Source organism: Venturia canescens, chromosome 1 (assembly GCF_019457755.1).
Source record: "Venturia canescens isolate UGA chromosome 1, ASM1945775v1, whole genome shotgun sequence".
Lineage (NCBI taxonomy): Eukaryota > Metazoa > Arthropoda > Insecta > Hymenoptera > Ichneumonidae > Venturia > Venturia canescens.
In genome coordinates, this window is record NC_057421.1 from 30,772,833 (window position 1) to 30,800,503 (window position 27,671).

A 27,671-nucleotide genomic window follows, 5' to 3' on the forward strand; every position below is an offset into this window, starting at 1 on the left:
GCGTGATACATAAATACAAGAACAATAATAATCGTATGAAAAAGGCTACAAAAGGCATAAAAATCGTTGTACCGATAAGCATCACCGTGGACCATAGAACGAAAATGAATTTCTGAAGAGGACATAAAACATGGGTCGCGACGGATTGAGCCAGTGAATAATTCCATCACGTTGATTAGGAGAAGAAAAAATTCTTCGACGAAAAAGATTAAGCTAAGCTGGAGCTTCTCAAAATCTACAACCGACAATGTGCCAACACACCGAGTACTTGTGCACATGTTTGAGTTACAAAGTTCTTCTTGAATATCATCGTGAACATGTTTCAAGGAAAGCGTGTTTTTTTTTTTGAGGAAAAAAAAAACAAGAAATTATCACTGATTCAAAATATTTGCAAAGTGAAGGGATCGGGAAAAAGATTGGAATAGGTAAAAAGAAGCACATAGTAAGAATAGCATCTGCCAAAAAGTTTTCTCCTCTACACTATAATAGGATCGTGAAGAAAGCCACGTAACCGGCTGAGTTGAGTTCTTCACGCGAGTCTTTGAAAATGTTCAAAAACTGGCATAGTTTCCATCAATAATGAAAAACTGTAACGTCCACGAGAATGTCCCGATTTGGACGAATTTTGGAATACATTATAAAATGGAATGTTTTAATTCTGAAGAAATTAGTTAGCATGATCGGTTGCAATCAAACATTACGAAGGAGTCGACGTATGAAGAAAAACGTGTTAGACGTTGGTCGCGTTGGAATAAATTTGATCCTTCATTGCTTTCGCGACGATACAATGTTGCCATGCCAAATCATGTTAAAAATATTAAGAACTTCAAAATGATAAGAATTTCATAAAATTTGGTAAATGTATTATTTAAAAATATATAAGACAATATAAATTTTTTTAGATTTTTCTACCACATAGCTCTCGAGTAATTGAACACTAAAGTTCACATGTTTAAGGAGGGTGGCTACGTTCGTCAAATTGATAAGAAATTGATCAAATTTGGTGATAATGTTCTTCAACATCAAGTGCGAAGACACAATTTTTTTCAAAATTTTCTTCTGCTTAGTTATCGAGTAATTACGCATTAAAGCAGATTTCTTATGCCCGGAATATATACCTATATATATGGAAAGGCTGTGCTTATACACGTGAACTTTAGTGATCAATTACTCGATAATTGTACAGAAGAAAAATCTTAAAAAATTTGTATTGCCAAATTTAACTCTGAAGAATATGTTCACCAAATTTTATTAAATTCTTATCATTTTGAAATTTTTCATGTATTTTACATGGTTTAGCATGGCAACATTGTATCGTCCCTAGCCACTCTCCTTAAGCATAGAGTTTACATATATACAGTTATACATCTCGTGCATAAGAACTTGGATTTAACGCTCAATTATGGGGTAAATCCATGGGGTAAAAAAATTTGAAAAAAATTGTATTTGTGTACTTGATGCCAAAGAATGTTATCACGAAATTTGATCAAATTCTGATTATTTTGATTTCGTGATCCATCCTCCTTAAAAACTGTAAAGTTATAAAATGTCTAGAAATTGTGCAAGCGACACTACGAAAATTTCTACCTATAACTGATACAAACGGGGTTGGGTAGCCTAATTAACATGCAAATTTATTATTTCGGTAACCCTCTTAATGCGATATCGTGCAGCGGTTTAAACATTTATGAATTATTAAGAATTTATCAAATTCTGTATGATAAACAGGTCACACAAAATGAGTGGGCTCACAAATAAAATTCAATGATCCGAATAATGTACTTCGATAACCGTGAGATGATAAGCCAATTATGTTTTCAGTGACTGTAACAATATTAATGTTTCAATAATATTTCTGTGCTGCAAAACCGTTTTATAAGGTGTGTTTTCAATATACATTGATATATGTTTCTTAGAGTTTTGATACTCGAATTGACTTTATGGAACATTGCCAACTTTAGCTTCACGATCTTTGGATGTCGAGATTTGCTTTCTTCGTACTACCGTTGTTTCCCTCCTTCTTTCGCTTATTTCCTTTATCCCTCTCTTTTACTGTATGAAGCACGACTACTGTATTATTTCATCTTGTTTTCTGTGTTGTCAAGGTTCGAAGTCCCACAGCGATTTAATGTCGTCAATCCGAAGTCGTATTCTCGAAACACTTATCGGGAATGTCGACGTCTGTACTGACTTTTGACGCCTCTCAAAAGCCTCACAACAAATCGTAACGTATTGCATTCTAAGCGAGATCGAAATTTGAGACGGTGAAATAAAATGGTTGGAAAGTAAGACCGCAGCGTTTTTATACTTACGTATATACTACACAAGACGAAAAGCTTCGACCGGATAGAATTGAAAGCTTTGGAAAAACTTTTAGACAGCTTTGCCACGTTGATGGGTCACTCGTGGAACATGCTGTGCCGGACGCTTTTTTTCATTCCTTTTACGAAGTCACGTGTAACTCGCTCACAGTTTTTTCCGCTTTTCATATTACGGTCAATAATATGATCGTAGAATTTGTGAAATATTGGGGGATACAAAGTCAAAAGAGGTCGGAAGACCTCTTTTTTATGAGAATTTCCTTCTCTTGTGATGATAAATCGATTTTGAAGCGTTTTAACCTAATAAGGTATTCCGTTCGCATGAGCGTATTATTTAGTGGCGCAAATCGGGGCACACGAAATTCGGACTGATTCCTAACCTCTGAGAAGTCGCGGTTATACAGAAAAAGCTTCTGCTTCTGCCATTTTTCCAACTTCTATCGTCAATATCTCTTTCAAGCATTCGGTAATCCCTCATTTTTTATCGTGACGAATATTTCCTTACATTTTTTTCAATCTGTGAGACAGTTTGTATCAGAATTTTAGAATCATTTAGTATATGAATAATTGAATAGAAACGTGGTGATGATGGAATCTCCATAAGCTCTCGTATAAATTTTACGATTTTTGAAGTTTTGATTCTTCATTAAATGTTCGACAACCTGACATAAAATTTCGCCAATCTATTCGCATGCGCTATTACTGTAATGTAATTTTAAATCCGTTATTTATAGAATATTCGGGTTCGTGAAAGGAATACCTTAAGGACGGGGATATTTACGTTGAAATCGACCTTTTTTACACGAAATTTGTGCACAATATCGATGAGTTTTTCAAGTGGAGTGCCCAACCAAACTAGTAGTCGATATTTCGACCAGACCCGTACATTAAAGATTAATAACTATTTAATTGCGGTATACATTATCAGATTTATTTTGAGTTGACTATAATAACTCCACCGTTGACATCATTAGCCGACGAGTATTCGATCCATTTCGATCTTAAGTTTTCTGTTTTGTTTTTTTAGACCTAATGATTAACATATTTCTAAATTTCAATCATATTTGGCACAGGACTGACGTAACCGTATCATCGATAGGCTTTGACATGCGAGATCGTAAATTGAAGGAATGCCAAATAGTGCAAGAGAAAAAGATGAATGGATACATGCGGTTGTAAATAACGTATGCAGGTAATCACGAGGTCTTGGAAGTAGATCGACACTAATCAAAGGTTATCTCATTCGTTGGAGTCTGTCCAGCAAAGTTTAGTTTGAGGTCGTCTCATATTTATTGTCTCTGATATAGAATAATAGTCCAAAGTTCTATACAAAAGCTGCATCATCGAATAATTACGGATAGGCATATTTTGAAGGTCAGTGCTAAATAGTGAAATGGGAAAAAATATCAGTAGATTTCCAGTTTCGGCATTTTCGTGTAAGAAACTTTAGACTCTTACAGAACTTTCAAATACTTTGAATCATTCAAATGTTCGATAGTCCAAACATATTTGGCACAATAATGCAATTATAATTTCACGAAAATCTAGTTTTACGAATTTATAGTTGACTCCGACATAAAAATCAGAGGTAAGCTTTTTTAAGGTCGAAAAATCAAGAGAAACTATGAAAGATAACGAAAAAACTTACGAAGAATCCTTATTTTAAAAATAAGTTACGTTAGCAATACCATCTTCTGTTTACCCACCATATTTTTCAGAATTTTCGTCACGCGCAATCGATTATTCAATATTGATAACTTCCGAACTTGTTCTCAAGGATTTTTGCAGGATCTTCGATGCACTATGCATATTCATATACATATATTGAACAGTACACACAGTCGATAATCGCAGTAGTTTATTCATACGTCGTGGTATCGCAAAAATTTTCTTGTCAAGATCAATGAAAAAATATAACCCTTAATCGACTGAGCAAACAAAATTGTTAATTCAATAGGAATTGATGCTATTGGAGGAGTTTTCTTCATTCAACTGCAATGTTTTCGGGGAGAATGAATGTGCAGTTTGATCTAAAACCATTTTATTCGTTTAATCATGTTTAACCTTGTGATGGTCATATTGGCACCCTGTAATGCCACATTTCGTTGTTTTAATGACTTTTTTTTCTCAGTGATAGAGAAATGGTGATAGTATGGTGGTGAAAAGCTCATCGCTGCGGTTGCTTATCGATTTTTTGCTCGATATTCAGTCATGACTTACTAACCAAGAAACATTACATCAACGACATATTTGCAAATCCATCAACCGATGAACGCAATTTTCAATGAATTTGTCAACGCAGGGAATTTTAGTAAAACTCGAGTATAACTGGGTAGAGAAAAATTATTTTTTTCATAATTCATTTATTTTTTGAATATTCGTCTAAAAAATTTGAATACTGTTGGAATTCGTTTTTCTGATAATGGAAATAATGTTAGGCTCGAAGTTATCGCGTACGAAGGGTTTGAATACATTTGACATTGGACAGAGAATTGGAAGGCAAAATTCAATGAGAAACAATAACGGGATTACAAAAATGTATCGATAAACGTAAATGTTTCAAATCGAATGATAGAAAAAGCCTCTCAAAGTCCGAAATGAGATTAACCACCGAGCTTGATTTCATTGAGAAAAATCATTCGAGAGTGAGTTGAATAATTGAAGAAAGTAAGTTAGGTGCACTGAAAAGTGTGACAGAAGAGAAATAAATGAAAAAATTGTTCATCTGGTGTTCTTTGACGTATAATTACGTGCCATTTTATTAGTGCACGCGACACCGAGTGAGAAAAAGTGGGAAGACCGTTTGAAATGAAAAGAATTGAAAGGCTCTCGAGGCTCTTCTTTAAATGGAGAAAATGCGACGAAGAGAGCGAGACTCAAAGAGGAAGATAAACGAGGGAGTCGATATCAGTGGGAGTTTTGTACTTATGTTGGCTACGCAGTGTACGAAAGACTCCCGGGACTTGGTCCGCGCAAAGTTCCCGGATTTATCAGGCTATTTGTACGGCTGCGCTGCCTCTGCCTCTGAACGAATGGGCAGTACGTCCGGGAGCGAGAAAACCTTTTTCACTCTCCCTCTCCCTCTCCCTTTTTCTCCGTTGTCAATTATATTCACCTAAGGGCTTTCATAATCTCTTTTCACTCTTTCCTTCTCTCTCTCTCTCTCTCTCTCTCTCTCTCTTAGCCAAGTTGCAAGTTCCTATCCGCATCACAAACTTCGTTTCTCTTTCCCTGCTGTACTTCACTTCCACCACTGCTTTCCGTATTCGCGCGAGAAACTCTAACATCAAAAAGGCTTCGGGCTAAATAATGAAGAAAACAACCGCGGGGGTTCGATTAATCTCAAATGAGCATCCATTTGATAAAAATCGTTCTATCCCTCCTTTGCATGTGTCAAGAGTTAATGGAGCTTGCTGGGGAATATTGAGTCTTCAATTTGGCTGAACGAATAACGAAACCGCCTAATTAGTATTTCATTTATCACAGTCCTTTTATTTTGTGTCTACATTTTTTTTCGTCAAGCCTTATAAATATATTTTTCGGCATTTCCAACATCCCCTTCGCCTGCCCGTATATATTTGTTAAACACTTTGAGTTGCTAGTTGATAGTTGGCGTTAAATTTTAGCGGATTGGAATGCCTTTGACATTATTCACCTATTCGGCCCAAAATTGAGCCCACAGTCCTTTTTGAACTTCAGCAATCGTGCAGGCTTCATTTATTTCTTATATTACGCCGGATATTTGGAAAGATCACGTGCCTGGATACGCGGTATGCCTTAAATGCGGTCGAATATCTTCCTTGCAAGCTCTATCCATCCTGGGTAAACCTATACGCGCGTATTACTTGCGTCAGGACCACTGAAATACGTCGTGACTAGAGCACGCAGTGACCTCGACTTTCCATGCTTCAGCAAATCCTGGTTCACTCAAATATAGCAATCCAGAAGGAATCTCAGGGGAAACCGAATGTGGAACTTCGATCACTGTTACCAAAAGTAGAATCAATCCAAACAACATAACAAATTAAACGAACTTTCTTTCATCGAAAATATTCTAAATTGGGTTGTCCGCTAACGACTTTTTTTTCTGAATTCGATGTACGAAAACTAGTTGAGGGAAATGTGTACATCAGTATAAGCGATTTCATAAGTATTCGAAAAGTATATATGAACTAACTTTAACTACGATGTCCGTAAAAGCACCATGCTACTTCACTTGTCTGTGATAAAATCTTGCTGATACATGAAGTTTTTTTTCACACCAGAATTACCACTAAAGATCGTTTTCAACAAAAATGTGTCTATATTTGGCTGGTCAGCAAGAAAATTCCTTCGAGGTTCCTGCATATTCCGGAGTCGGTGCGTGCTCGTCTCGGGTCAGCCTTTGATGCAACGTTGCTGAGTAAGAACGAAAAGAAGAAACGAGATTTGAAGTTGTTTCGACGTGACATGTGGGAAGAAGAATTTCAAGGTAAAATGTACAATTTTTACTGGAAAAAGTTTGCAACCCTGCTATCTTTCGAGGTAGAATAGAATATATTGAGGAAAAAGTTCGATGAAGCGTAAAAGAAATTGAAAGATATTTTATCATAGAAAAATTCAAAAAATGTTGAGGCACGTTACGCGATTCAATATGAGATTCTCTGGTTCAAGAGTTGAACCAGTGAAATCAATTGTTTATTTTTTCCAATAATCAAAATTAAAAAAAATTATTGAAAGGAATAGCGCAAAGTTTTATTTTCAGAAATCGAAACGACGCTCAGATAAGAGTAGCTAACAAAAAAAATATATTTGATATTGATTTCGTATTTTATATATGAGTTATCATGCCCCCTACAGTCTTTGCGTTTGAAACGATCCCCAAAAACGGAAGTTTCGTTGACCTGGAATCGTGTATCTCAACCTTCGCCCTTTCCGTCCTACGGGATGTTTTCCGGTCCACGTGCGCTGGTACTCGAGAGAACGACGAAATTCACAAGGTCACGACTCTTCGGTATAGGAAGAGCTGTATCTTCCCGATGGATCTGTAACTCTTTTTCGCTCAATGGTTCAACAAAAGAACACTTGGGTCAAATTTTAACCGCACTTTTCACACATAGAAATATTCATTCTGAACGATTTTTTTACATCACTTTCCTTCTGAAAATCATCAAAGAAACAATCCGTATATTTATCTTCAAGACAATAACTCAGTAGCAAAAACCTGTTGAACCGACATAACGAGCACGCGAAGTATTATTTTTGGGTACCTTTCATCGATTTATCGTAATATATCTCGTCTTATGATCAATTTAACGCGATATCTCACGTTCCAAAATGATGGATAATATATACGCATGGATAGAAGACGAAAAAATGGGGGGGGGGGGGGGGGGCAGAGCTCGTGGATCTACGGGAACTCCGCGAATGATCTATATTTACGACTTGGTCCAAATTCTCACCAACGTCTCCACTTGGTTACCAGAGCGAGAGAGAGATCCCGGGCTACGCATTCTCCCGAGTTGTGATTATCGATTCCTCTCTGGCAGACCATATAACTAGCACCAGAATTCCTGATGCGGCCTATAGAAGGCGCTCAAGTTCACTAGTGCCCCCTTCGGATTATCTATTTCAGATTTCCATCACGATTTTTTCATATCCCCTCACTTCTCCCCGGATTCTTTATAGGTCGAATACAAATGAAAATCGTGCACTGAAAGACCCTGCATCTATATTTGAAACACTACTACAAAGTCATATTTCAATCTACGTTGAAGAATATCCTGGCTCTGTTTATCTAGAACTTGATTAAATTCTTTGTATTACTTTATTTTGAGGGAAAAAATGATGGGTAAGAAGGTTCGATGCTTGAAAATAATCTTCGTTACTTTGAGGGGTTAGAATTCTTTTTTCCTTTTTTTTTAAATCAACTGTTTAAATCTGATTTGCATTGTTAGAGAAAGAAATGAATTGATCACGTGCAATCGTGCCAGAAACTCATTAGCATGAATTCTCTACGAAATTTTCAGGAGGAATTCAAAATCCACTACTCAAAAACCCCCTCACAAAACTCATCCTCTTTTCTGCCACAGTACGTGATTCCAAATTGAATACTCGAGCGAGTGCACAAAGAAATTAAAGAGTAATTGTATAGATGAAGAGAATACATGTATATTGAGACAGATCGAGATAGGATTGGACGCTAGAGAATGAGTATATGCAGAAACGGAGAGAGACGAAAAAAATTGCGTGTCTAATGGAAAAATTATGGAGCATAAGGAGAAAAAGGTATTTACGTTTGTGACGTTTATTTGACAATATACGCGTGAGCTCAATTCCTATCCAGTTGGATAGGAATTTTCGTAAGCAATTATCTTGCAAAAGTTCAATATTTTTTTGACAATAATAATACGCTTGTAAATTCATTTTTCAAAAAACAATAAATGGAGTATTCGTTTTTGCGATAACAGTAAATTATCGAGAATATTTCGCAGTCTTTTCTCTTTATAGTTTTCATAATTTACTGCCTTTCCATCTGTTGGAAATATTCACATTTCTGCAACTTTACTTCACTTTTTTACGTTTCGTGTAGGCTCTGACGCATGTAATATGATGAGTGAAAAAAAAAAAATAACAAATGCTGAGTTTTGCATTGCGCGTTCAGCCGTGTGTACTTCGTCACTTTGCCTCTTTCTGAATATGAAGATATACATTGCGCGGTACAAGTGTACGCAGTTCGTTGACGCTACGAAAGCCTTCGTGTTCCAGTGTGGATCACAACGTCGCGTGAATAAGTGCGTACTATAATAATAGTGTTGACTATCTCTCGGGAGAATGTGATGTGATAAATAACTGCTGGTGACGAAGATACTCGAAAAGCTCGCCGGATCGTGCTGCTCGCGTTTAATGCTGCCAAAATTCTCCTCACGAGAATTGCAAACAGCTAAAACTATGCGCGTCACTGAGATTCGCCGTTCCAAAAATATTAACAGACTCTCGTCCTTAAACGAGATTTCACAGCTATACGAAACGGTGAACGTCATCCAATTTCTGCGAACGACGAAACCAACGAGTGTTTTGATTTTATTAATTTATCGACAATCTCACTGAGTGGATATCGATAGCTGCTCCGATAAAACTGTTCTATCGTTTTATGTCTTCTCTTATATTCCTACTTTTTGGTAGCCTCCAAGCATAATTTCACAAAAGTAATAAACTCTCTTGTGTGAATGAACAAGTGTTGCGAGTGAAATAAATCAAATTGAGCTTCGTCGACTCTCGATCGTCTAACGCACGAAGATGGAAAGTCGCGTTCATACCCAAATTTCAGCCCTCTGCGAATAACCAAGCGACTTGTCGCGTGGGTCGTCGTTTTGAGGAAAATGTTCATTTCAAGGAGTGCGGGAAAATAAAAAGTAATGACCACCAAACTATTTTCTTCGATTACTATTTAAAACTGTATATATGCAAAACACTTTTAAATATTTTTACAAATAGAGACAAAATGTTCTCTCCGCATGAAACATTGGTATTTATTCCCTGTATACCGAGCGTGTTGACAATGACCTCGCAGACATATATTTACATATTCATGCGTAAATATAAGATCGTGAATGAATTATCGAGGATTTGCGATGTTACTTCAACTCTACGAGAATTATGTGATGCCTCGACGCTTGAAGAGATAAAAATTAAAACGTCAGACAGTACGTCGTGAGTTCCAACGATGTACCGTTTGTTACAAATCCTCGTTATGACTAGACGCATATAAAGTGCACTCGAGCAGCAGCTCTCGAGTGGCTGACAGTTGTATTCCTACGTCATTACACTCTCGGCATAATTAAAAATTCCCCAAGCATCGATAGACGGAATAAATGTTCGATCTCATCGAAGACATGAGCAAAGAGAATAAAGTATAAAACATATGGAATATAAGATCCAATTTTTCATCGACACGAGGATACTCTCGGCGTTGTGTGTAGTTCACGCGTCATCGAGACAATCGTCAGGTGAAATTCTCACGCCAATACTGCTCTCGTTAGTTCGCCTCCTCGCTGAGCTCATGGGCGAATGATTCCTCGTTCTCGAATTGTGCGGATCGTTAATGCCCGTTGTATTCGTGAAACTCAAATTATGTCCCCAGGGAAGGTGATCGCGTTCAGCCATGGAAACTTTAGACCTTCGAGATATCGTTGTCCTGGATGCTGGCTCCTCGGTTCCCAATGTCCTTTCAGCGTTTATAGTCGTCGTTGACGATACCGATATCGCTGTATTGCTACGACTATAAGATATTAGAAGTCTGCTGTCCTTCCTCCACAGTCCCAACCAGGGTTTTTCGTGCCCCCTGATTGATGAATTTCCATCGGTAAAATGGCTTGATTGGCTTGCGAAACACGTTGAAGCTCGGCTACCAACTCTCGATAAAAAGGAACCGTTTCTCGAGGACAACCTTTCCGGTCGATCGGTAATTTTATCAACTTCTTCTACCATCGATCGATGCCGGTGGTTTGATCTTTTCTTGTCAGTCTTTTTTCTTCGACACGACGGCGAGTCGAATTTCTGTATCGATTCGGAAATGCCAGAAGAATACATGACCGGTACGATCGTTATTTTTTCTTCGCTCACAGGAAGCGTCAACTCTTTCCCATCGTCTCGATAACCACGCGAATCCTCCGTCAATTCTTCACCATTGCGTAGTTCTTTCACTTCGTATTGATTTTCAGAAATTTCGTGCACGACTTCGCGCTCCACGGAGTCCCGAGCTTCGGATTTCACGTTGTTTTCCACTCGAACAACCATACGTTCCGTGTAGCTATCGACGAATTTGATTCGTTGCCCGTCAACGAGACTCGAAGCCTCGGATTCACACATCTTCACGTTTTCACGGCTCAATTTAAAAAGCCCAGAATAACTTGAGGCTGAATTATTTATCCGAATATTCAGACAATCCGATTTATTCGGTGCATTAACGCGTTTATCCTCAGAAATCACTAAATTCCCAGAGTCGATACGTTCCACATTTGAGGAATGAATTCGGTTGATCGCAGACGAAGGCTCCACTTTCGAGGGACCGCTGTGTTTCGAGTTCCATGACTTCTTTGAATCCGCTGCTTTCATCGGATTCTTCGATCTTCCCAATTTATTATCATTTCTCATCTCATCGCGATTCAATCTTTTTTCTAAAAGCTTAGAATCTTTGGAACGTCGTTGCGTTTCCGTACGCGAAACTCTATCAGATCGACGATACTGAGATTTTTTAGGCTCCGTGCGATCAATGTTGACAACATCGCGCGGAGTTTGATGAGAAAAAGAAGGTTCTTTCCTCGAACCTGAGCTCATATGTGCACGTGGAACCGTGGAGTTGTTCTTGCTCCAAAGTGGTGCACGAATTTTATCATCGATAACAGAGAAATTAGCGTCACTGGGATCGGCAAACCCTTTTACCTCGTCCCTAGAGACTGCTTCATGTCGAATGTTATTTTGAGAATGATTCGCGGAATTTTCAAAGATATTGTGAAATCGCGATGAACCTTCAGTTGGTAAAACGGAGCTCCAGTGGCTCCAATGATATCGATTCAAATTATTTCGATGTGGATTATCCGAAGTGTGGACAAAACACGTGGGCTTTTCCAAAGAATCATTGTGGCTAGGGTAGTTGCAATGGATGCCATAAGCGACAGGTTTTTCATGGAAGAATCTAATCTCGTTCCCCTATTGGACAAAATGTTGACTCGTCATTCGAAAATGTTGATTGGAATAATGTGTACGGAGAGAAAAAAATAGTAAGAATTACTATGCTGCCATGGTATTGGGCTTCTATATCGCCCATTTTGAAGGTTTTTACCAAAAATATTGTACTTCATAAGTCAATTCTGAATGAAAATTTTTAAATTGCGTATTTTGCTGTGACAAAGGTTTAAACTGTGCTATTTTTTCCTAACATAGTTCACCAAGTAAACGTTGTAAAATTTATGTTGACTCGATGATGAACTGGCAAGTAGAACTATTATGCCGTTTTGCTATACTCAGTACTGTTTTCACAATGAAATTTACAGTTGAACATAGTAAAATTTGAGGAGCTCGAACACAAGCATCGATCATACACCAAAGTGTTTAGAAATTTACTATGGTAAATAACGGAATTTCATTCGCGATTGTACGACAATATACCGGTATACATGTGTACCGATGTATTTATTTTGACATCACTCATCAATTTTCATCGAGTCGCTTCACAAAAAATGACTATGTATGTTCGTAAGAATTAATAAATATTACCGATATAGAACCCTACTTCTATGGCACCATAGTAGTTTTTAGTGAAATTTTCTCTCCGTGTAGATGGTGAATAAATCGAGGGTAACTCACGATTACGTTATTCTGCCAAATACAAGAATCTCGAGTATCGAAAGATCCGCGCGGGTAGAAGTTATCCGCGGCTGGTAATATCGCCAACTGCGAATCACGATTAATAGCTGAATTTCGGGGTGAATCGCTGCGACAGAATACTTGAGCACGATGAAGGAAAAAACCGGAAGTATCGCAAGACATGACGGAGGATGGAGCACGGAATCTGCATGACATTTCAGGTAGGTTCAAAGTTCGCACTTTCCCGACTAATTTGCTGAATTCATTCTGTAATGGAACGAGTTCGTCTTTTATCCGCGTCAAGCAATCCCGATCGGAATGATTGCGCGAGAAAGTGCGCGAATTTCGTGGTTCCCAGTGGATATCTCGCGGTTCCGACGTTACCGACCGGCTGTCAGGATCTGGTGGAAAATATACCGACTTCATTGACGGATTCGGATTCTCAGCAATTCCTATTAAATCATCGATCATTCCGATCGTTGATTCGGCTCTCGCTGGTTTAAGACTTTTCCGCGATTTCCCCGAGTGATAATGCTGATGAGCTTGATTGGCTGCTGTCCCTACGTCCGAGACTCTGATATCTTTGTTCATTGTTAAAAAAGTGACACCTTTTGTTTTATTATAAAATCGATAGGATTCCTGCACTGTGGGTCCGCAGTGTTCTTTCATCGTGTTCGAGTGGCCGATGTTTTTAAAATCATCGAAAGCAACTCCGCTGGCTACGGAAACATCCGAAGGCGACCAACCCGTTGATTCGACGTAGGCAACAATTTTTTTCAACTTGTCAAATCGCGCGTTCGATGATTCGGAAAGACGATCAAGCCGATTGCTTTGTTGAAGTGTATCATCGTCCCTATTGGACGAAAGATCTTTCCTCATGGCTGGAAGAGATCCGGATCTTTTCACAATGTCTGCCACGATGGAGGCTGGAGAACGTATGTTTGCATCCTCTTTAATTACCGGACCCGGAGTTTCAACGCTCTTATCGTCAAACTTTGAGGTTTCAGTGGTGATTCGACCGTCATTTTCACCACGGAGACTCGAGTTAATTGGTCGTGGGGCGTCCTCTCGAGTCCTCCGTGGATTGCCCTCGCTGGATGTCTCGTACTTGCAATTACTCGATCCCTCGCTAAACGCAGCAACGCTTGCTTCCGACGACGTGCAATTCTCCATTGGGTTCTTTTGATTAGACGTATTAATAGGAGCAGGCATCGAGTCACGGGGAGAAACGCGCATCATTGGCTGGCTCGTGGGTTCCTGGGACTCGGCATAGTACGTATGGCTCTCGGTCATCGCCACCCGCGACATCGTACTCCACGAGCGAGGTTATGGTTGCACTGCGATATCAGATTTGACATACCACATGTATTACGACTCGAAAATCGGGCTCTGAATAATTCGGATAACGGAGAGAGATGGTAACAACCGAAAGGACAAGATTTCAGGCGATTTCGAGTATTCCTTCGGGATACCAACAGTTACTATACCGAGCATAATTTCGAACGGACGTTAATAGAGGTTATTCCACAAACACTCGCGACTAAGTTGCCGGGAGCTTTACGAGAATAAACGAAAATCTGGGTATCGATTATCGATGGAGTCAGCTACTGATCTTGCTTACTCCATTTTTCTCTACTTCTTCTCTCACCGTGCTTCGTGTTTCGGAAGTTTTACCCATACTTTTAAGACCATGGATCAGTTGACTAACCTCAATTGGAATTTTCGAAAAAGGCTGTCAGCCGGCTTTGCCATCGTCCCGTGTAGGCTGACAGAGCCTTTTTCGGTCAAGCTGTGTCAAAGATATTGAATTTCGAAATTTGCAGCTATCTCTCTCGCACTCACGGTTGCGATATACCGACTGATCCTCTTACGGGCAAAATTGATCTCGCATTGTTCCATTTTCTATCGTCATGAATCTCTTGAAATCAACATGTGTATTAAGGAAGATAGTACGAGATTCGAATTGGAGTCTTATAGGGTGGTTCAGAGGTCTCCAAGATTCCAGTCACTGCTCGATGCTGGACTCCATTCTAGTGAACATTATGAAGCGATAATAAAGCATCGTAAACACGGTTGAAACGTTTGACTATCTGTTTCCATAATGGGAATAAGCTAAGTTGTATATTTTGTAAGTGACTACGACACGCAACAGTTTAGGAAAATCGTTTTCATTATACTCATCGACACCGTTGATCTGTTGAAATGTAATTATATTTGAATAAATTGATAAAAAATCATTAAAATTTTCGAAAATGATATTTCCGTGTTTTTACCATGATCATAGAAATCACTTGAACTTGATAATATTAAAGGGCGAAACAAGACTTTCGAAATTATCTGTCAATGGATGATCTCGAATTAATGCAATTGTAACAATGATTATGCAATTAGCGAATGTAGAGAAGATTCATTTCATTTCTCATTTGGTATGGATTCCTTCAAATAATTTTCCGGAAGAGCAATATTTTTTTTCAAGTTAATATAAATCAAATTTTCTTCAAGTCAATATCTGGAGTAAGTCATAAAACCATAAACTTCCCCTAGGAAAAAAAAGGTTGGGACAAGTACATTGATGGTCCCTCGTTTGCTAATAAATCCATCCATAAAAAAACTTTAAAAAAAATTTTCTTTAAAAATTGTCAAAAAAATTATTTTATAAAAAAAAATACAGTACAATTCGAAAAAAATTTCACAAATCTAGAAAAAACATTATGTTTAAAAAAAAAATATTCTGTATCTATTTTTTAAAGTTCAAAAAAATCAAATAACAAGTAAAATATAAAAAACCGAAAAATCGCGTTTGAAATCATTATGCAAACCGATGCCTCATCCTTCTTATTTGATTCGAACAGCTAAATCAATTGAAAAAAAATCCATCTAATTTACGTGCAGCATTAAAATTTATTATATCAATTCGAGGCCAAGTATTTTCTAATGAATTGAAAAAAGTTACCACTTGAATTACGTACAGCACTAAAATTTATGATATCAATCAGTGGACAAGTATTTTATTAGTAACTCCAAATTTTGACATTATTAAAATGTTCTAAGAAGCTTTTAAATCCAAAAAAAATTACATGAAAGCTAGTCATTCGTTACTCTATGGTGGCAAAGACTTATAAGAAAATCGATTTTTCTCAGACTTTCAGGATCCTTTGGTATTATTCACAAAATTCAACGTCGATTGGATCGATACAAATTATGTTTAAATATGTGTTAAAAGTACTTGTCCGGCCCATCACTTTCCGTTTAAATTGTTTATCCAAATAAAAATCAGGGCTTGTCTAGAACTGATGGTTCACAAGTCACAAGTATTCATGCAGAGGGAATTGAGAGAATTATCTTCACGTAATTTTTACTTAGTTGCACTAATTTAATAAAAAACGGAAACAAATTATTCTGCAATATACAAGGGATTTTATTCTGCATCGATAAATGGAACAAATTGTACATAATATATATGTTCAAGCTTCCAAAATAACTCTCCAGTTTATATTCAATGATGTCAATTTTTACTTCTTACTTATTCTTCCAGCGAACGAATTCCATACGGACTAAGAACTAACCTCTACTATTATTAAAAGCATTAAACTAATAATGAATCGCATTTCAACAAATTTTTAACCAGATTCTGCCGTACAATTTCATTTTTTTATGATTGATTTTTTATTGAATGAATAGTGATGGGCCGGACAAGTACTTTTAACACATATTTAAACATAATTTGTATCGATCCAATCGACGTTGAATTTTGTGAATAATACCAAAGGATCCTGAAAGTCTGAGAAAAATCGATTTTCTTATAAGTCTTTGCCACCATAGAGTAACGAATGACTAGCTTTCATGTAATTTTTTTTGGATTTAAAAGCTTCTTAGAACATTTTAATAATGTCAAAATTTGGAGTTACTAATAAAATACTTGTCCACTGATTGATATCATAAATTTTAGTGCTGTACGTAATTCAAGTGGTAACTTTTTTCAATTCATTAGAAAATACTTGGCCTCGAATTGATATAATAAATTTTAATGCTGCACGTAAATTAGATGGATTTTTTTTCAATTGATTTAGCTGTTCGAATCAAATAAGAAGGATGAGGCATCGGTTTGCATAATGATTTCAAACGCGATTTTTCGGTTTTTTATATTTTACTTGTTATTTGATTTTTTTGAACTTTAAAAAATAGATACAGAATATTTTTTTTTTAAACATAATGTTTTTTCTAGATTTGTGAAATTTTTTTCGAATTGTACTGTATTTTTTTTTATAAAATAATTTTTTTGACAATTTTTAAAGAAAATTTTTTTTAAAGTTTTTTTATGGATGGATTTATTAGCAAACGAGGGACCATCAATGTACTTGTCCCAACCTTTTTTTTCCTAGGGGAAGTTTATGGTTTGATATCACGTATTTTTTCTCTAAAGTTCCTTATTTATGTTCAGTTGACTATAGGATTTTAGTTTAAATTTCTACGAATTATTTATGATTTTCAGCTTATAACGTTGGTTTTCACGAAAACAGACCTATTTTTCGTCAAAATAGTACTGAAAATATTTCGTCACAGGTCTGTCCTTGGACTTTGAGGATTTTTTTCCATGTACTCTAATGTGTTTTATCAATTAGGAATCAAAGAGCACGGTCGAAAGCGGGTTGGAGGCTGCGATATGATTTTCGGCTTATATCGTTAGTTTCCACAAAAAAAAGACCTATTTTTCGTCAAAAATGTACTGCAAATATTTCGTCACAGGTCTGTTCTTGGACTTTGGCAATTTTTTTTCTTTAACTCTAATATGTTTTGTCAATTAGGAACCCAAGAGCACGGTGGAAAGCAGGTTGGAGGCCGAGATATGTTTTTCGGCTTGTAACTTTGGTTTCCACGAAAATAGACCTATTTTTCGTAAAAATTGTATTGGAACTATTTCGATAGAGGTTTGTTCTTGGACTTTGGTGATTTTTCTCCTTGTCTTCTAATATGTTTCGTCCATTGGGAACTCAAGAGCATGGAGCAATGCGTGTTGCGGCCCGAGATGTGATTTTCAGCTTATAACGTTAGAAAAAAGAAAGGAAAAGAGGAAAGATAGATCAAATTCAAGACTCAACAAATCCAACAGAATTGGCCATTTTTAAATGTCGCTTTTGCATTCTGCATCTAGACATTTTCGTGTCTTCCAAAACGTACCCCCGACGAAATATATTTCCAAAGTTTGCAAGTGGCCGCTGCGATCCAATTATCTACAGTTTGATAGTTGCCGAAAAAAGGCACCTGGAAACATTTATTATGTTAGAACTCAAAGAAGCAAAAAAAACTGAGCGTACTTAATTCAACAGAGCAACGGAATTCAAAGACGTTTAAGGTACCTGCATTGGTTGTGGAGGTAAACAATTTAATTTCAGGATAATTTAGAAATAAATTTAGAAATTCAGAAATTCAGCATAGAATTTAGAAAAAGGAAAATTAAGTTAATTAGTAAAGCTGAAGACTTTTGGGATGAATTTTTGAGATTATATGTTACGGTTGGAGTAAAAAATTTAAATGATGGGCACACATGCTGCGACACAAACATATGAAAGTTTGCAGGTATTCGCTCCATACCGCAGTATTGGCACACATGCTGCGCCACAAAAATATGAAAGTTTGAAGGTTTTCGCTCCATACCACAGTAATACATTTTCAATACTATTTGAAAAGAAACACCTTAAAACTTGCTGAACCAAGTTCCATTACATATTACCATAATCAAAGATAAGGGGTGATCCGTAGCATATATATCTATCCACAGAAATTTCAGAGTTCGCAGGTATCTGCTGCGGTTCAATGTATCTGCGCAATGAGCTTCAAAGACAGCAATTTCAAATCTATCCATAAATGAGCAACTGAAGACTTTTATAATCAATTTTTTACTTCATATATATGTTACGGTTAGAGTCAAAATGTAAAATGAATGGCACAGTATATAAATTGTATAGTTTGCAGATTTTCGCTGTATTTCAATGATCCGAATCTACAGCATTGTCAAAAATCATGATGTCCCATTAAAATGACATAGCGCACATTGCATTCAGAAATTCTGTAAGTTTCTGGGGATGTTGGTAGGCATTATATTTGATCACATCCAAAACTGAGCAACTGTAGACTTATCGGAATGAATTTTTTTTATAATAATTCCATATTTGTAGTTAGTTTCCAAATTTATCACTCGACAGACCTAATGGGAAAAGAATAACTACCCAGTATACCAAGACCAGAAAATTTTTTGAAAATCTGATTTACAAAATGTGCAATTCAAGATTATGGTTAGAAACCTCTCGAATCATGTTACCACAATCATCATGAAGAAGGAGTAGAAAATCATAGGACACATATTAGGGAACGAATTAATAATATGAATCGATCCGCTGCAAACTGATGGGGTGGAAACAAGGATCGGAGAGGGCAGAGCCAAACTGAATATCAAGCAAAATATGGGAATGTATATATATAATGTTGACACAAGAAATAAATTAGAAAACATTTATTCAAGTAAAGTTTCTAATATCATTCTAACAGTTCCGTGTTTTTGTTCTATTTATTCGTATGTATAACCTATTTACACATGATATATAACCACGCCAGTGACGATATATTCGCACTGGACAATATTTTGTAATCTGGTTTAATTGAAGGATTATTTCAGTCAACACTTATTTCCAATCGAACGAAATAATGAAATCTTGAAAAGTTTCATTGACATATGCATCGCGCATTTTTTATATTCTTTTTCACACACACATCACAGACTACATTTACGCGACCGCTTTGATACCGATTTAATATATCATAAATTTTAACAAAATAAATAGTTATATGCACTTCTTTAGATGACGAAAATTATTTTTTTATTTATCCCGCACGCACTTCGTAATGTCGAAACTCTGTTCATGCGATCAAAAACTGACACACGGTTTGTATATATATATGTATATCGATCGAATTTATGACTGCTGTTACCAGCTGTGCTGCGTCGTGTGCTACGTTATGAAGTTGACGTCAGATTTCCAATCATCAACAACTAATTTCAACAACCAATCACAACGTCTAAAAATGGATGTCGTCAGATCCAACCAATCAGAAACTCGATAGCATCAAAGTGCCTTTGATGGTGTTATACTATAATATACAGACACATAAATTTTTGAATGTGTTGGTAACTTTTGCATAATCTTGAGCCCGTGCAAAGTTTTTTCTCAGCAATTACGCCACCAATAATGCTGATTTTGGGCTCATTCGATAAAGAATTTCTCAATTAGCTGAAAGTTCAATTTACAAAGTCGTACATAACTCATAGGCTTCGCAATTAAAGAAAATCACATGCCAATTTTACCCCCACCACCGCGAATCGTTTTATTCAGAGAAAGTATAGTCTCGGCGAGAGCCTCGGGCCAGCAGACGACAAGGCTGTCAATGTACTTGTCCCGAGACTCTACCGAGTCTCTTGATTTTATTAAAACATCGAATATACTGCGCGAGTGAGTAAAAATAATGTATAATAGAAATGTAAATGCGATGCACGAGAATGATTTAATCATCATAAAAACATCACTATAAAATAACTGAGAGTGCGCGTCGACGCGTGAAAATGCATTTCTGCGGATGACTCGACGTTTAACACACTTGAAAACTGGCGATCGAAGGTACACCGATGAGCGGATGCTGAAGAGCGTTTTTCTCATTTGGCAACGCTTACAATGTGCTCGACGCAGCATGAGTTTTGGAGTAGCGTAAGAAAGAAAGAAAAAAACGTATACATATATATCAGACGACTTTTTCGGTCAAGACTCGTGCCCCAACCGAGCGAAAGTGAGTCCGTATGACTTCAATAAAGCAGAATATAAACGTGCATTTGTAACGGTTTTCGCAGCATTCGAAACCGCGACGAATCCGTGCCGGCTCTCCTCTTGATTCATGGGCGAGGATTCATTTATCAAAAAGCTCTCGAACCGAAAAATGGGCACCACTTCATAATGCTTATACGCGTTCGGATACTTCTTCATACGATGATTCCCACGAGTACTACTGAATTGCCAATGTTTTTCGACCGAGAATATAATGTGGAAAATAGTATTAAAATTCACGTCTGATATTCGTCGACAGCTAACAGCTTCATTTGGGAAGAACTATGAATTTATATTTCACAATGGAATCGAGTATTTCGGAATAATTCTCGGGAAACAGTGAAGACGCTCGCACCCAAAACAAATGTATAGCTTCCTACACTTGACTTCAAATTCGTATAATTAATACATTTGGATAATGGGTAGTTCGCAACTTTTGAAATATCACTTCGATCGAACTGCAATTTTACTTCGGCCTCGTCATATAAATTATGCAAAGACTTTTCTTTCGAGTCACTCTTATGGGTGTTAAATCTCTATGCTCGCAAGTCCTGAAATCAGCTACAAAAAATTGATAGAATGGAGAACGAGATCGTTTACAACGAGTTGTGAGACTAATATTCGGATGACCTCGACTGTCGAAGATGTATTTTGGAGTTTCCAGTTCTACGAAACCGAGAAAGGCCTCTCCCGTCTTTGGTGGACTGAAAAAAAAAAGAAAAAAAAACAAAGTGGACCATTTTCAAGTCGTTCTTATGGCCGGCTAACCTTTTCACGAACATCGCAAATTTGTGGGTGATCAAAAAATACTAAACTGTCGCAAAACTGGTAAGCTGACTTGTTTACAACCTGATCGATATCTTTTTTGAAGATTGACTAAAAATAACTCGTCTTTTTGATTGTACTATTGGAAGTATCGTCCGCATTATTGTGATAAAGGATATTTGTAGTTCAAGTAAATTCGAAAATAGAGACAAGTACATTCATGCCCTTTGGGCAGTTATGCTCGTAAAATCATGGAAATCAATGGTTTCATCAAGAAACAAAACATTGTCAAATAAATGCAGAAGTCGCTAAGCACATCGGTTTACGAACAAAAGAAATTACAAAAGGAGAAACCTTGGACGCAAAAAATTACAACCACAGAAAATACAAAGACAAAACATTACAAAAACAAATTGCGACCAAAAAAATTAAGATCACAATTTTTTTTAATTACAAACAAAAAAAATATAAACCAAAAATTGAATTCAAAGCAATGAAATAATCAGAATGTTCATTAGAATTTTTTGGAAAAAATCGATTCAAGTCGAATACCAAAACGTTAATACGTTTTTTTTCGCGCCCACCCTCTTGTTGCTATCACACTTTCTTCGTCATCCTACCTCATTTGACCCTAAATTCTCGAACTCCGAAGAAACTCAATGTCTTTTGTTCAATTTTATCCGCTGCATCTCCTGGCGATTTCATTCCTTCGACCGGATCCTACCGCGTGTTTCATGATATTTATTTTTCACTGTCAAGGATCTCTCGTATGTGCAATGATCATTTATTTCGGGATTGTCGAGGCACACTTTCGGTACACAATGAACATGAGAAACGAGGTAGAAGAATGAGCTTACGCAACGCTCGAAACCACAGGATATGCACCAGCTCGTCATTATATTTATTACAAATAAATAAACAACTGCATCAGAATATTTTCTTATATTCACTCATTTATTATTATCTCAAAGAAGTGTTTATTTAAACGTATTCAAAACTTAATGTGGCCAGACTACAATTGCAAAAAAAAATCATCGGAACGAAAATTTTGAAAATAAGTTTCAACGTATGAAAAAGCTCGTGTTACTTAATCATTCCCATCACGTGTAATTAACAGCGTATGTATGCACGTAATTACGTAAAAATTGAAGCACATGTTCAATTACACGTATCATCGGTAAGCAGTCTCGACAAATTGATCAATGAATGAACGACTCGATAATAAAATATATGGAGTCAGTCATTAAATCGTGAAATGACCGTGCTTGAACATAATATCGAAGTGACAGAATATTTAGTGAGATATCTATCAAGAAACCGAAAACGAGAGTCAGCGATATAGTGGAAGGTGTGAGTCCTACGAGAGAACGAATAAAAATGCTCCATCGATATTCGCGGCGTCGTGTTTGAAGAATAAAAAGAAAATCCACATGTTCGCATACATCGCGGTTTATAATCGTTCTCGAGGGACCGAGAAGTGTAACGTGAAAGTGTCCCATTCCACGGAAGGAAGAAATATTATGGTGGAGTCGATCGATAGTATCAGTGAAGCCAAAATCTAAGCGAAAAATGTTTCTTCTCAGTACAAATATTGTCATTCAGCCTTACGTCAAATTGACATTGCATTACTGTTTAATATAATTATTTGCTCAATATTAATTGAATCTTTACAAAAAAAAAAAAAAAATTGATTAAGGTACCGAAAAGATATATAATTTACAAAATTATTCGATAACTTCGAGAATAAATTTTATAAAAAAGTGTTGTATCTTTTGAAAATTGGAATGTGAAAGAAAAATAAAAAAGAAGGTAAAAAATTTCGAAAATAATTAAATGAGTGGTCGTTATGCTTCATTATTTATTCGACAAAAGAAAAATAAATAAAGGAATAAAAAAAAACGATTAAAAGCGGCGAAGGGAGTGGCTATCTCTTCACTGTTTCTGTCGTCATCGTCGCCGTCATCGCATGCTCGAATTATCCTCCCAAGTACTCTTAATTTTTACCGTTGTAGACTGCCACGTTTTCCATTCGAAGTGCGTTGTTGGAGGAACAGAGCCCGACAGTCGCGTGTGTCAAGAAAGAATGTGCTGGAAGATCCGCACAGAGAGAAAAAGGAGAACAGCGAGACTGTGCGATCGTCTTATGTATCGCTGGAATGCGCTCTCCTTCCTGATCCTGTCGGGGACCGGCGATTATGAAATCGTCAGTCGAACGATTTTGTTTTTTGCCAATAGTATACCAAAATCTTAAAATTCTCAATGTTTAAAGTTAAAAGTTATCTGCGAAAGGACCATTTTCCGAATTTTTTATTTGTAAAATTCTACGACTAATTTTTTCAATTTAAATTTTAACGCATCACATAGAAAATCGATTTCCGGTTTATAAACGGTTAGAGAATGAGGACAATACATATTCGCCCAAGGATATCGAGGGCTATCTCTAATGAAACGCGCCGTGAGTAGCCGCTACGTCATCGGTAAAGCTCCCGCATGACATTGATTGATGTTACCCATAAATATCTGACTCCCTGGTTATCGGCACATCACACGCAATTGAGCCTCGATCAGGGAATTTTCGCGCTATGTCAATGAATCGATATAGTTCGAAAATGAGTCTTTAATAGTTATTACCGACCTCTCGTGTTCAATGGAACGTCGACGAAAAAATCGACACCTCGATGAGTCGTTTACATTGAGATTTTGTCGAATAATTATGTGATAAAGTTTTTTCAAAGTCTGTAATTCATATGAATTTTGAATGAGTGTTGGTAAAGCGTTAGAAAAAAATTCGAAAGGAATTTATTCAGTCATTTATTTGCAATGTTTCAAATGAACCGAGAACGATTCGAAAACTTTCTGGAATGTGATTAATCACAAGAACAGTCAAGAAGTCTCGTATTTTGTCTTTATAATAGTGTTGCATACATGTAACACAGTTTTGCAACAAATTCCAGGGTGACCTAAACTAACGATAAGGACAATTTTGCCCATATACGTTCTTCTCTCGGGTTCCCTGGAAGCCGAAGAAATTACGGAATACCGAGTATTGTTATTACCAAAAACACTTTGTTAAAGTGCTCGTATTCGACGACAAATTCCGTGTCTTATGACGGAAACGTCACATTACTTTCCTTCGCAGAGAACCGACTTGAGAATAACGAGAGAATTTATCGTCTGAAAGTTCACTCAGTTGAAAGCGAGTGTCTGTGTCTTATTAGGCGTCGCGTTAAGTGTCAGGCTATGTGGCCATTAAAAGATAGTGAGAATTGAGCTTTGCAGACCAGCAGCAGCAGCAGCAGCAGTTTTATCAAATTAATAGTTCATTCATTATTGTTGGAGCCGAGATTTCGAAGATTCTCAATCTCAATAATGACGAGCAACTTTGAAGCGAACTTTTGGTCGTCCGAGTGAAAATAGCATCGGGCGTTTTAAAATGCTCCATCGGTGCATTCCAACGTTGATTTATAACGAGCCATCTCGCATCCGTGAAGACACCAATTTAAGAAGTTTTTAGCCTTTGGGACGCTAAGAAAAAAAAGACAAATGAAAGAGAACCGAATGAACATCGAAAGTGAGAGTGACGTTAAACGATCGATTGTAAATTTCTTTCGTGTATCCCAATTATGCAAATTCTCATTTAGATAAATCGCTTACAATTATCATTTATTATCATCTTCGAGGAGCCTTCGAGGAGGAGTTTGGTATAACAATATCGGGCAGGTTGAACGAAGCAACGATGAGGCACCTAGAAATTAGTGCTGGATGAAATCCAACATAACAACTAGTCGATTTATGGTAGTTGTGCCTCCCACATCGTTACGTTGTCTATTCTGCTGACGAAAATATTTTGTATAAAAAAGTACGTAAGCATATAATGTTTCGTATTTGTTCATTACGTTCGAACTACCCCGTTTATATGACAACCGTAAAATCACATTGAAATTCATAGTAACGATGCTTTTAGCAACGATACAGCGGAAGTGGGTGGAAAAAGTACCAATTTTCTTCTTACATGGTATTTTGAGATAAACCAACCCATCCGCGATCCCCATCTTATAATTATTGTTCAAGGATGTTGTGCCGATTTCTTTAGTTTCCTAAACAAGGATAAAATTGTAAGTCTGAAAAGCCAGTAAATATCTTTCATGCTCCACGAAACAAGAAAAATTATCATGGGCTAAAAGTATGCACGAGAAAAAAGTACGAATCGAGTTTAGTGAAAATTCGTGTGCCCCATCTGCAGATAATTTACGTTTCTGGCGAGAAGAACACAAATGGTCTGGTCAGCCAACGGCGGTATCGTCAGTCAGGTTACGTCAACATAGAATCGGATGGTCCAGGTGCAGAATAAAAAAAAAATGGAGAAGGAGTCGCGGATCTAGCGCATGGGCGTGTACTCCTCATCTTACAGTGAAAGTGGTCCTGGATTCACGGGGAAGCCAACGGATACTGCGATCGCACACTGATTTCGTATAAAAACCCACCGACTGCAGCAGGATGGCACTCTCAAGTCAACATTCCCAAGAGAAACATGAAGACCTTCTTGGTGAGTAACGATCATGGGTCTCGGATAGTTTTTCGATAAAAGACAAACCTTTTTCCATCTACACTTTTCTTTTAATAACAAGGTGCTTGTTGTTTTTTAAAAAGAATAATAAAAAATAATTAATTATTGATTTCCCCAGATCTGCCTTTTAGCAGCGACATGTGTTCTGGCCACCGATCAGAACCAAGGGGCTTCGGCAGGGGAGAGCGTCAAAAAAACCACAAAACGTGGTATCCTGCATGGGGATAGCGCCCTCAGCTTCGGTGCGTCATTGGGATCGGGTCTCAGTTACAAGGGCCTAGACTATTCTTCAGGGCTATCAGGTTACAAAGGTGTCGGTTATGCCTCAGGACTTTCGGCATACAACGGCGTCCATTCATCTGGTCTTGGTTACAACAGTGGCTACAGCGGAGGCTACAATAATGGCTACAACGGGGGATACAACAGTGGCTACAACGGTGGCTACAGCGGAGGCTACAATAGTGGCTACAACGGCGGCTACAGCGGAGGCTACAACAGTGGCTACAACGGTGGCTACGTTTCAGGGCTTGGTTTCACTGGAGTGAACTCTGGAATCAACGCTGGTCTCTCGTCTGGTTTGAACTCATTCTCAAGTGGTTCGGCTCTTGGTTTTTCATCTGGCAGAACAGAAAAGATCACAGGTCTTACAATTCATCGTGAAGTCCAGGTTCCAGTACCTGTGCCCCAACCTGTTCCAGTCGAGGTCACCCGTCCGGTACCAGTGCCACATCCAGTTCCCGTAAAGGTTGACCGTCCTTATCCAGTCCCAGTGCCCCAGCCTTACCCCGTCGAGGTAACGCGTCATGTGCCTGTTAAGGTTGACCGCCCTTATCCAGTCCCCGTACCCCACCCCGTTGCCATTCGCGTACCTCATCCAGTGCCTGTTCCTGTGCCCCAACCAGTCCCTGTTCCGGTAACGGTGAACAAACCCTACCCAGTTAACGTTGGACCGAGCATCTTCACCACCAGTTCTTCTCAAGGCCTCGGATCGAATCTTGCTCTTGGAAACTACGCTGGATCTTACACCAACTTCGGCTCCAATGTAGGTTCCAGTCAAGGATTCAATCTTGGCTCATCCAACTTCGGAACGAATACCGGCCACTCCTCTTCTTACAACACTGTTGGATCTGGACTAGATTTTTCGTATTCTACCCTCGGATCCGGACAGGGTCTTTCATCGTATCATGGACTTGGGTCATACTCGGGTCAAGCTAACTCGGGACAGTCCTCGCAAAATTTCGGTAGTACCGGATACAGTTACCCAGTCCCCTCGAAAAAGTGGTAAACTTCAGAAAATCATTATCTGCGCTTAAACGCTGCAAATAGTATCGAATAATCTAAGAATAATAGGGATCATGTTTTTCTTTTTATAAGTGAATAAAAGTTACTATTTTTTTACCGTAACGGAAATACAAACTGTTTATTACTTTCCGGAAAAAAACATTCCACTGTACTGCTGAACCTCACATCAATCCTCCCACGAAGGATATTCTCACTCATAATTATTCACCGATAACGTTCTTCGTGATAATGAGAAAATGTTAAGCTGTGTAGCCTCGAGAAGCTCATTAATCGACTGCTAAATTGTTAATTACTGGATTATCACGAAATAATGGACCACGAGATTTCTATGGCTGAAGCGGTCGCCTACACAGATTTTGTAGAGAATTATGCAAGTACAGGTAGCAGATGCGTTGAATACCAAATCCAAAAGAGGCGAGACATCAAGCAAACAAAAAGATCGTGGACGACGCCCGTGAATGAAAATCAATTTACGTCAAGAACGTGCGCTCACGGTCG

At 37.7% G+C, this 27,671-nt stretch overlaps 2 protein-coding genes across 6 annotated transcripts in view; one reads left to right on the plus strand and one right to left on the minus strand.

Annotated features, from left to right (window-relative positions):
- The window catches only part of dnc (phosphodiesterase dunce), a 423,146-nt gene that overhangs the window by 232,464 nt on the left and 163,011 nt on the right, over positions 1-27,671 (minus strand). The window lies entirely within an intron of this gene.
- LOC122414091 (beta-mannanase/endoglucanase A-like) lies at positions 9,056-27,275 on the plus strand. Its single transcript, XM_043424950.1, has 3 exons — positions 9,056-9,715; positions 25,548-25,850; positions 25,990-27,275. Exons 2-3 carry the CDS (start codon positions 25,836-25,838, stop codon positions 27,154-27,156), a joined length of 1,182 nt encoding a protein of 393 aa, XP_043280885.1. The 5' UTR covers positions 9,056-9,715; positions 25,548-25,835; the 3' UTR covers positions 27,157-27,275.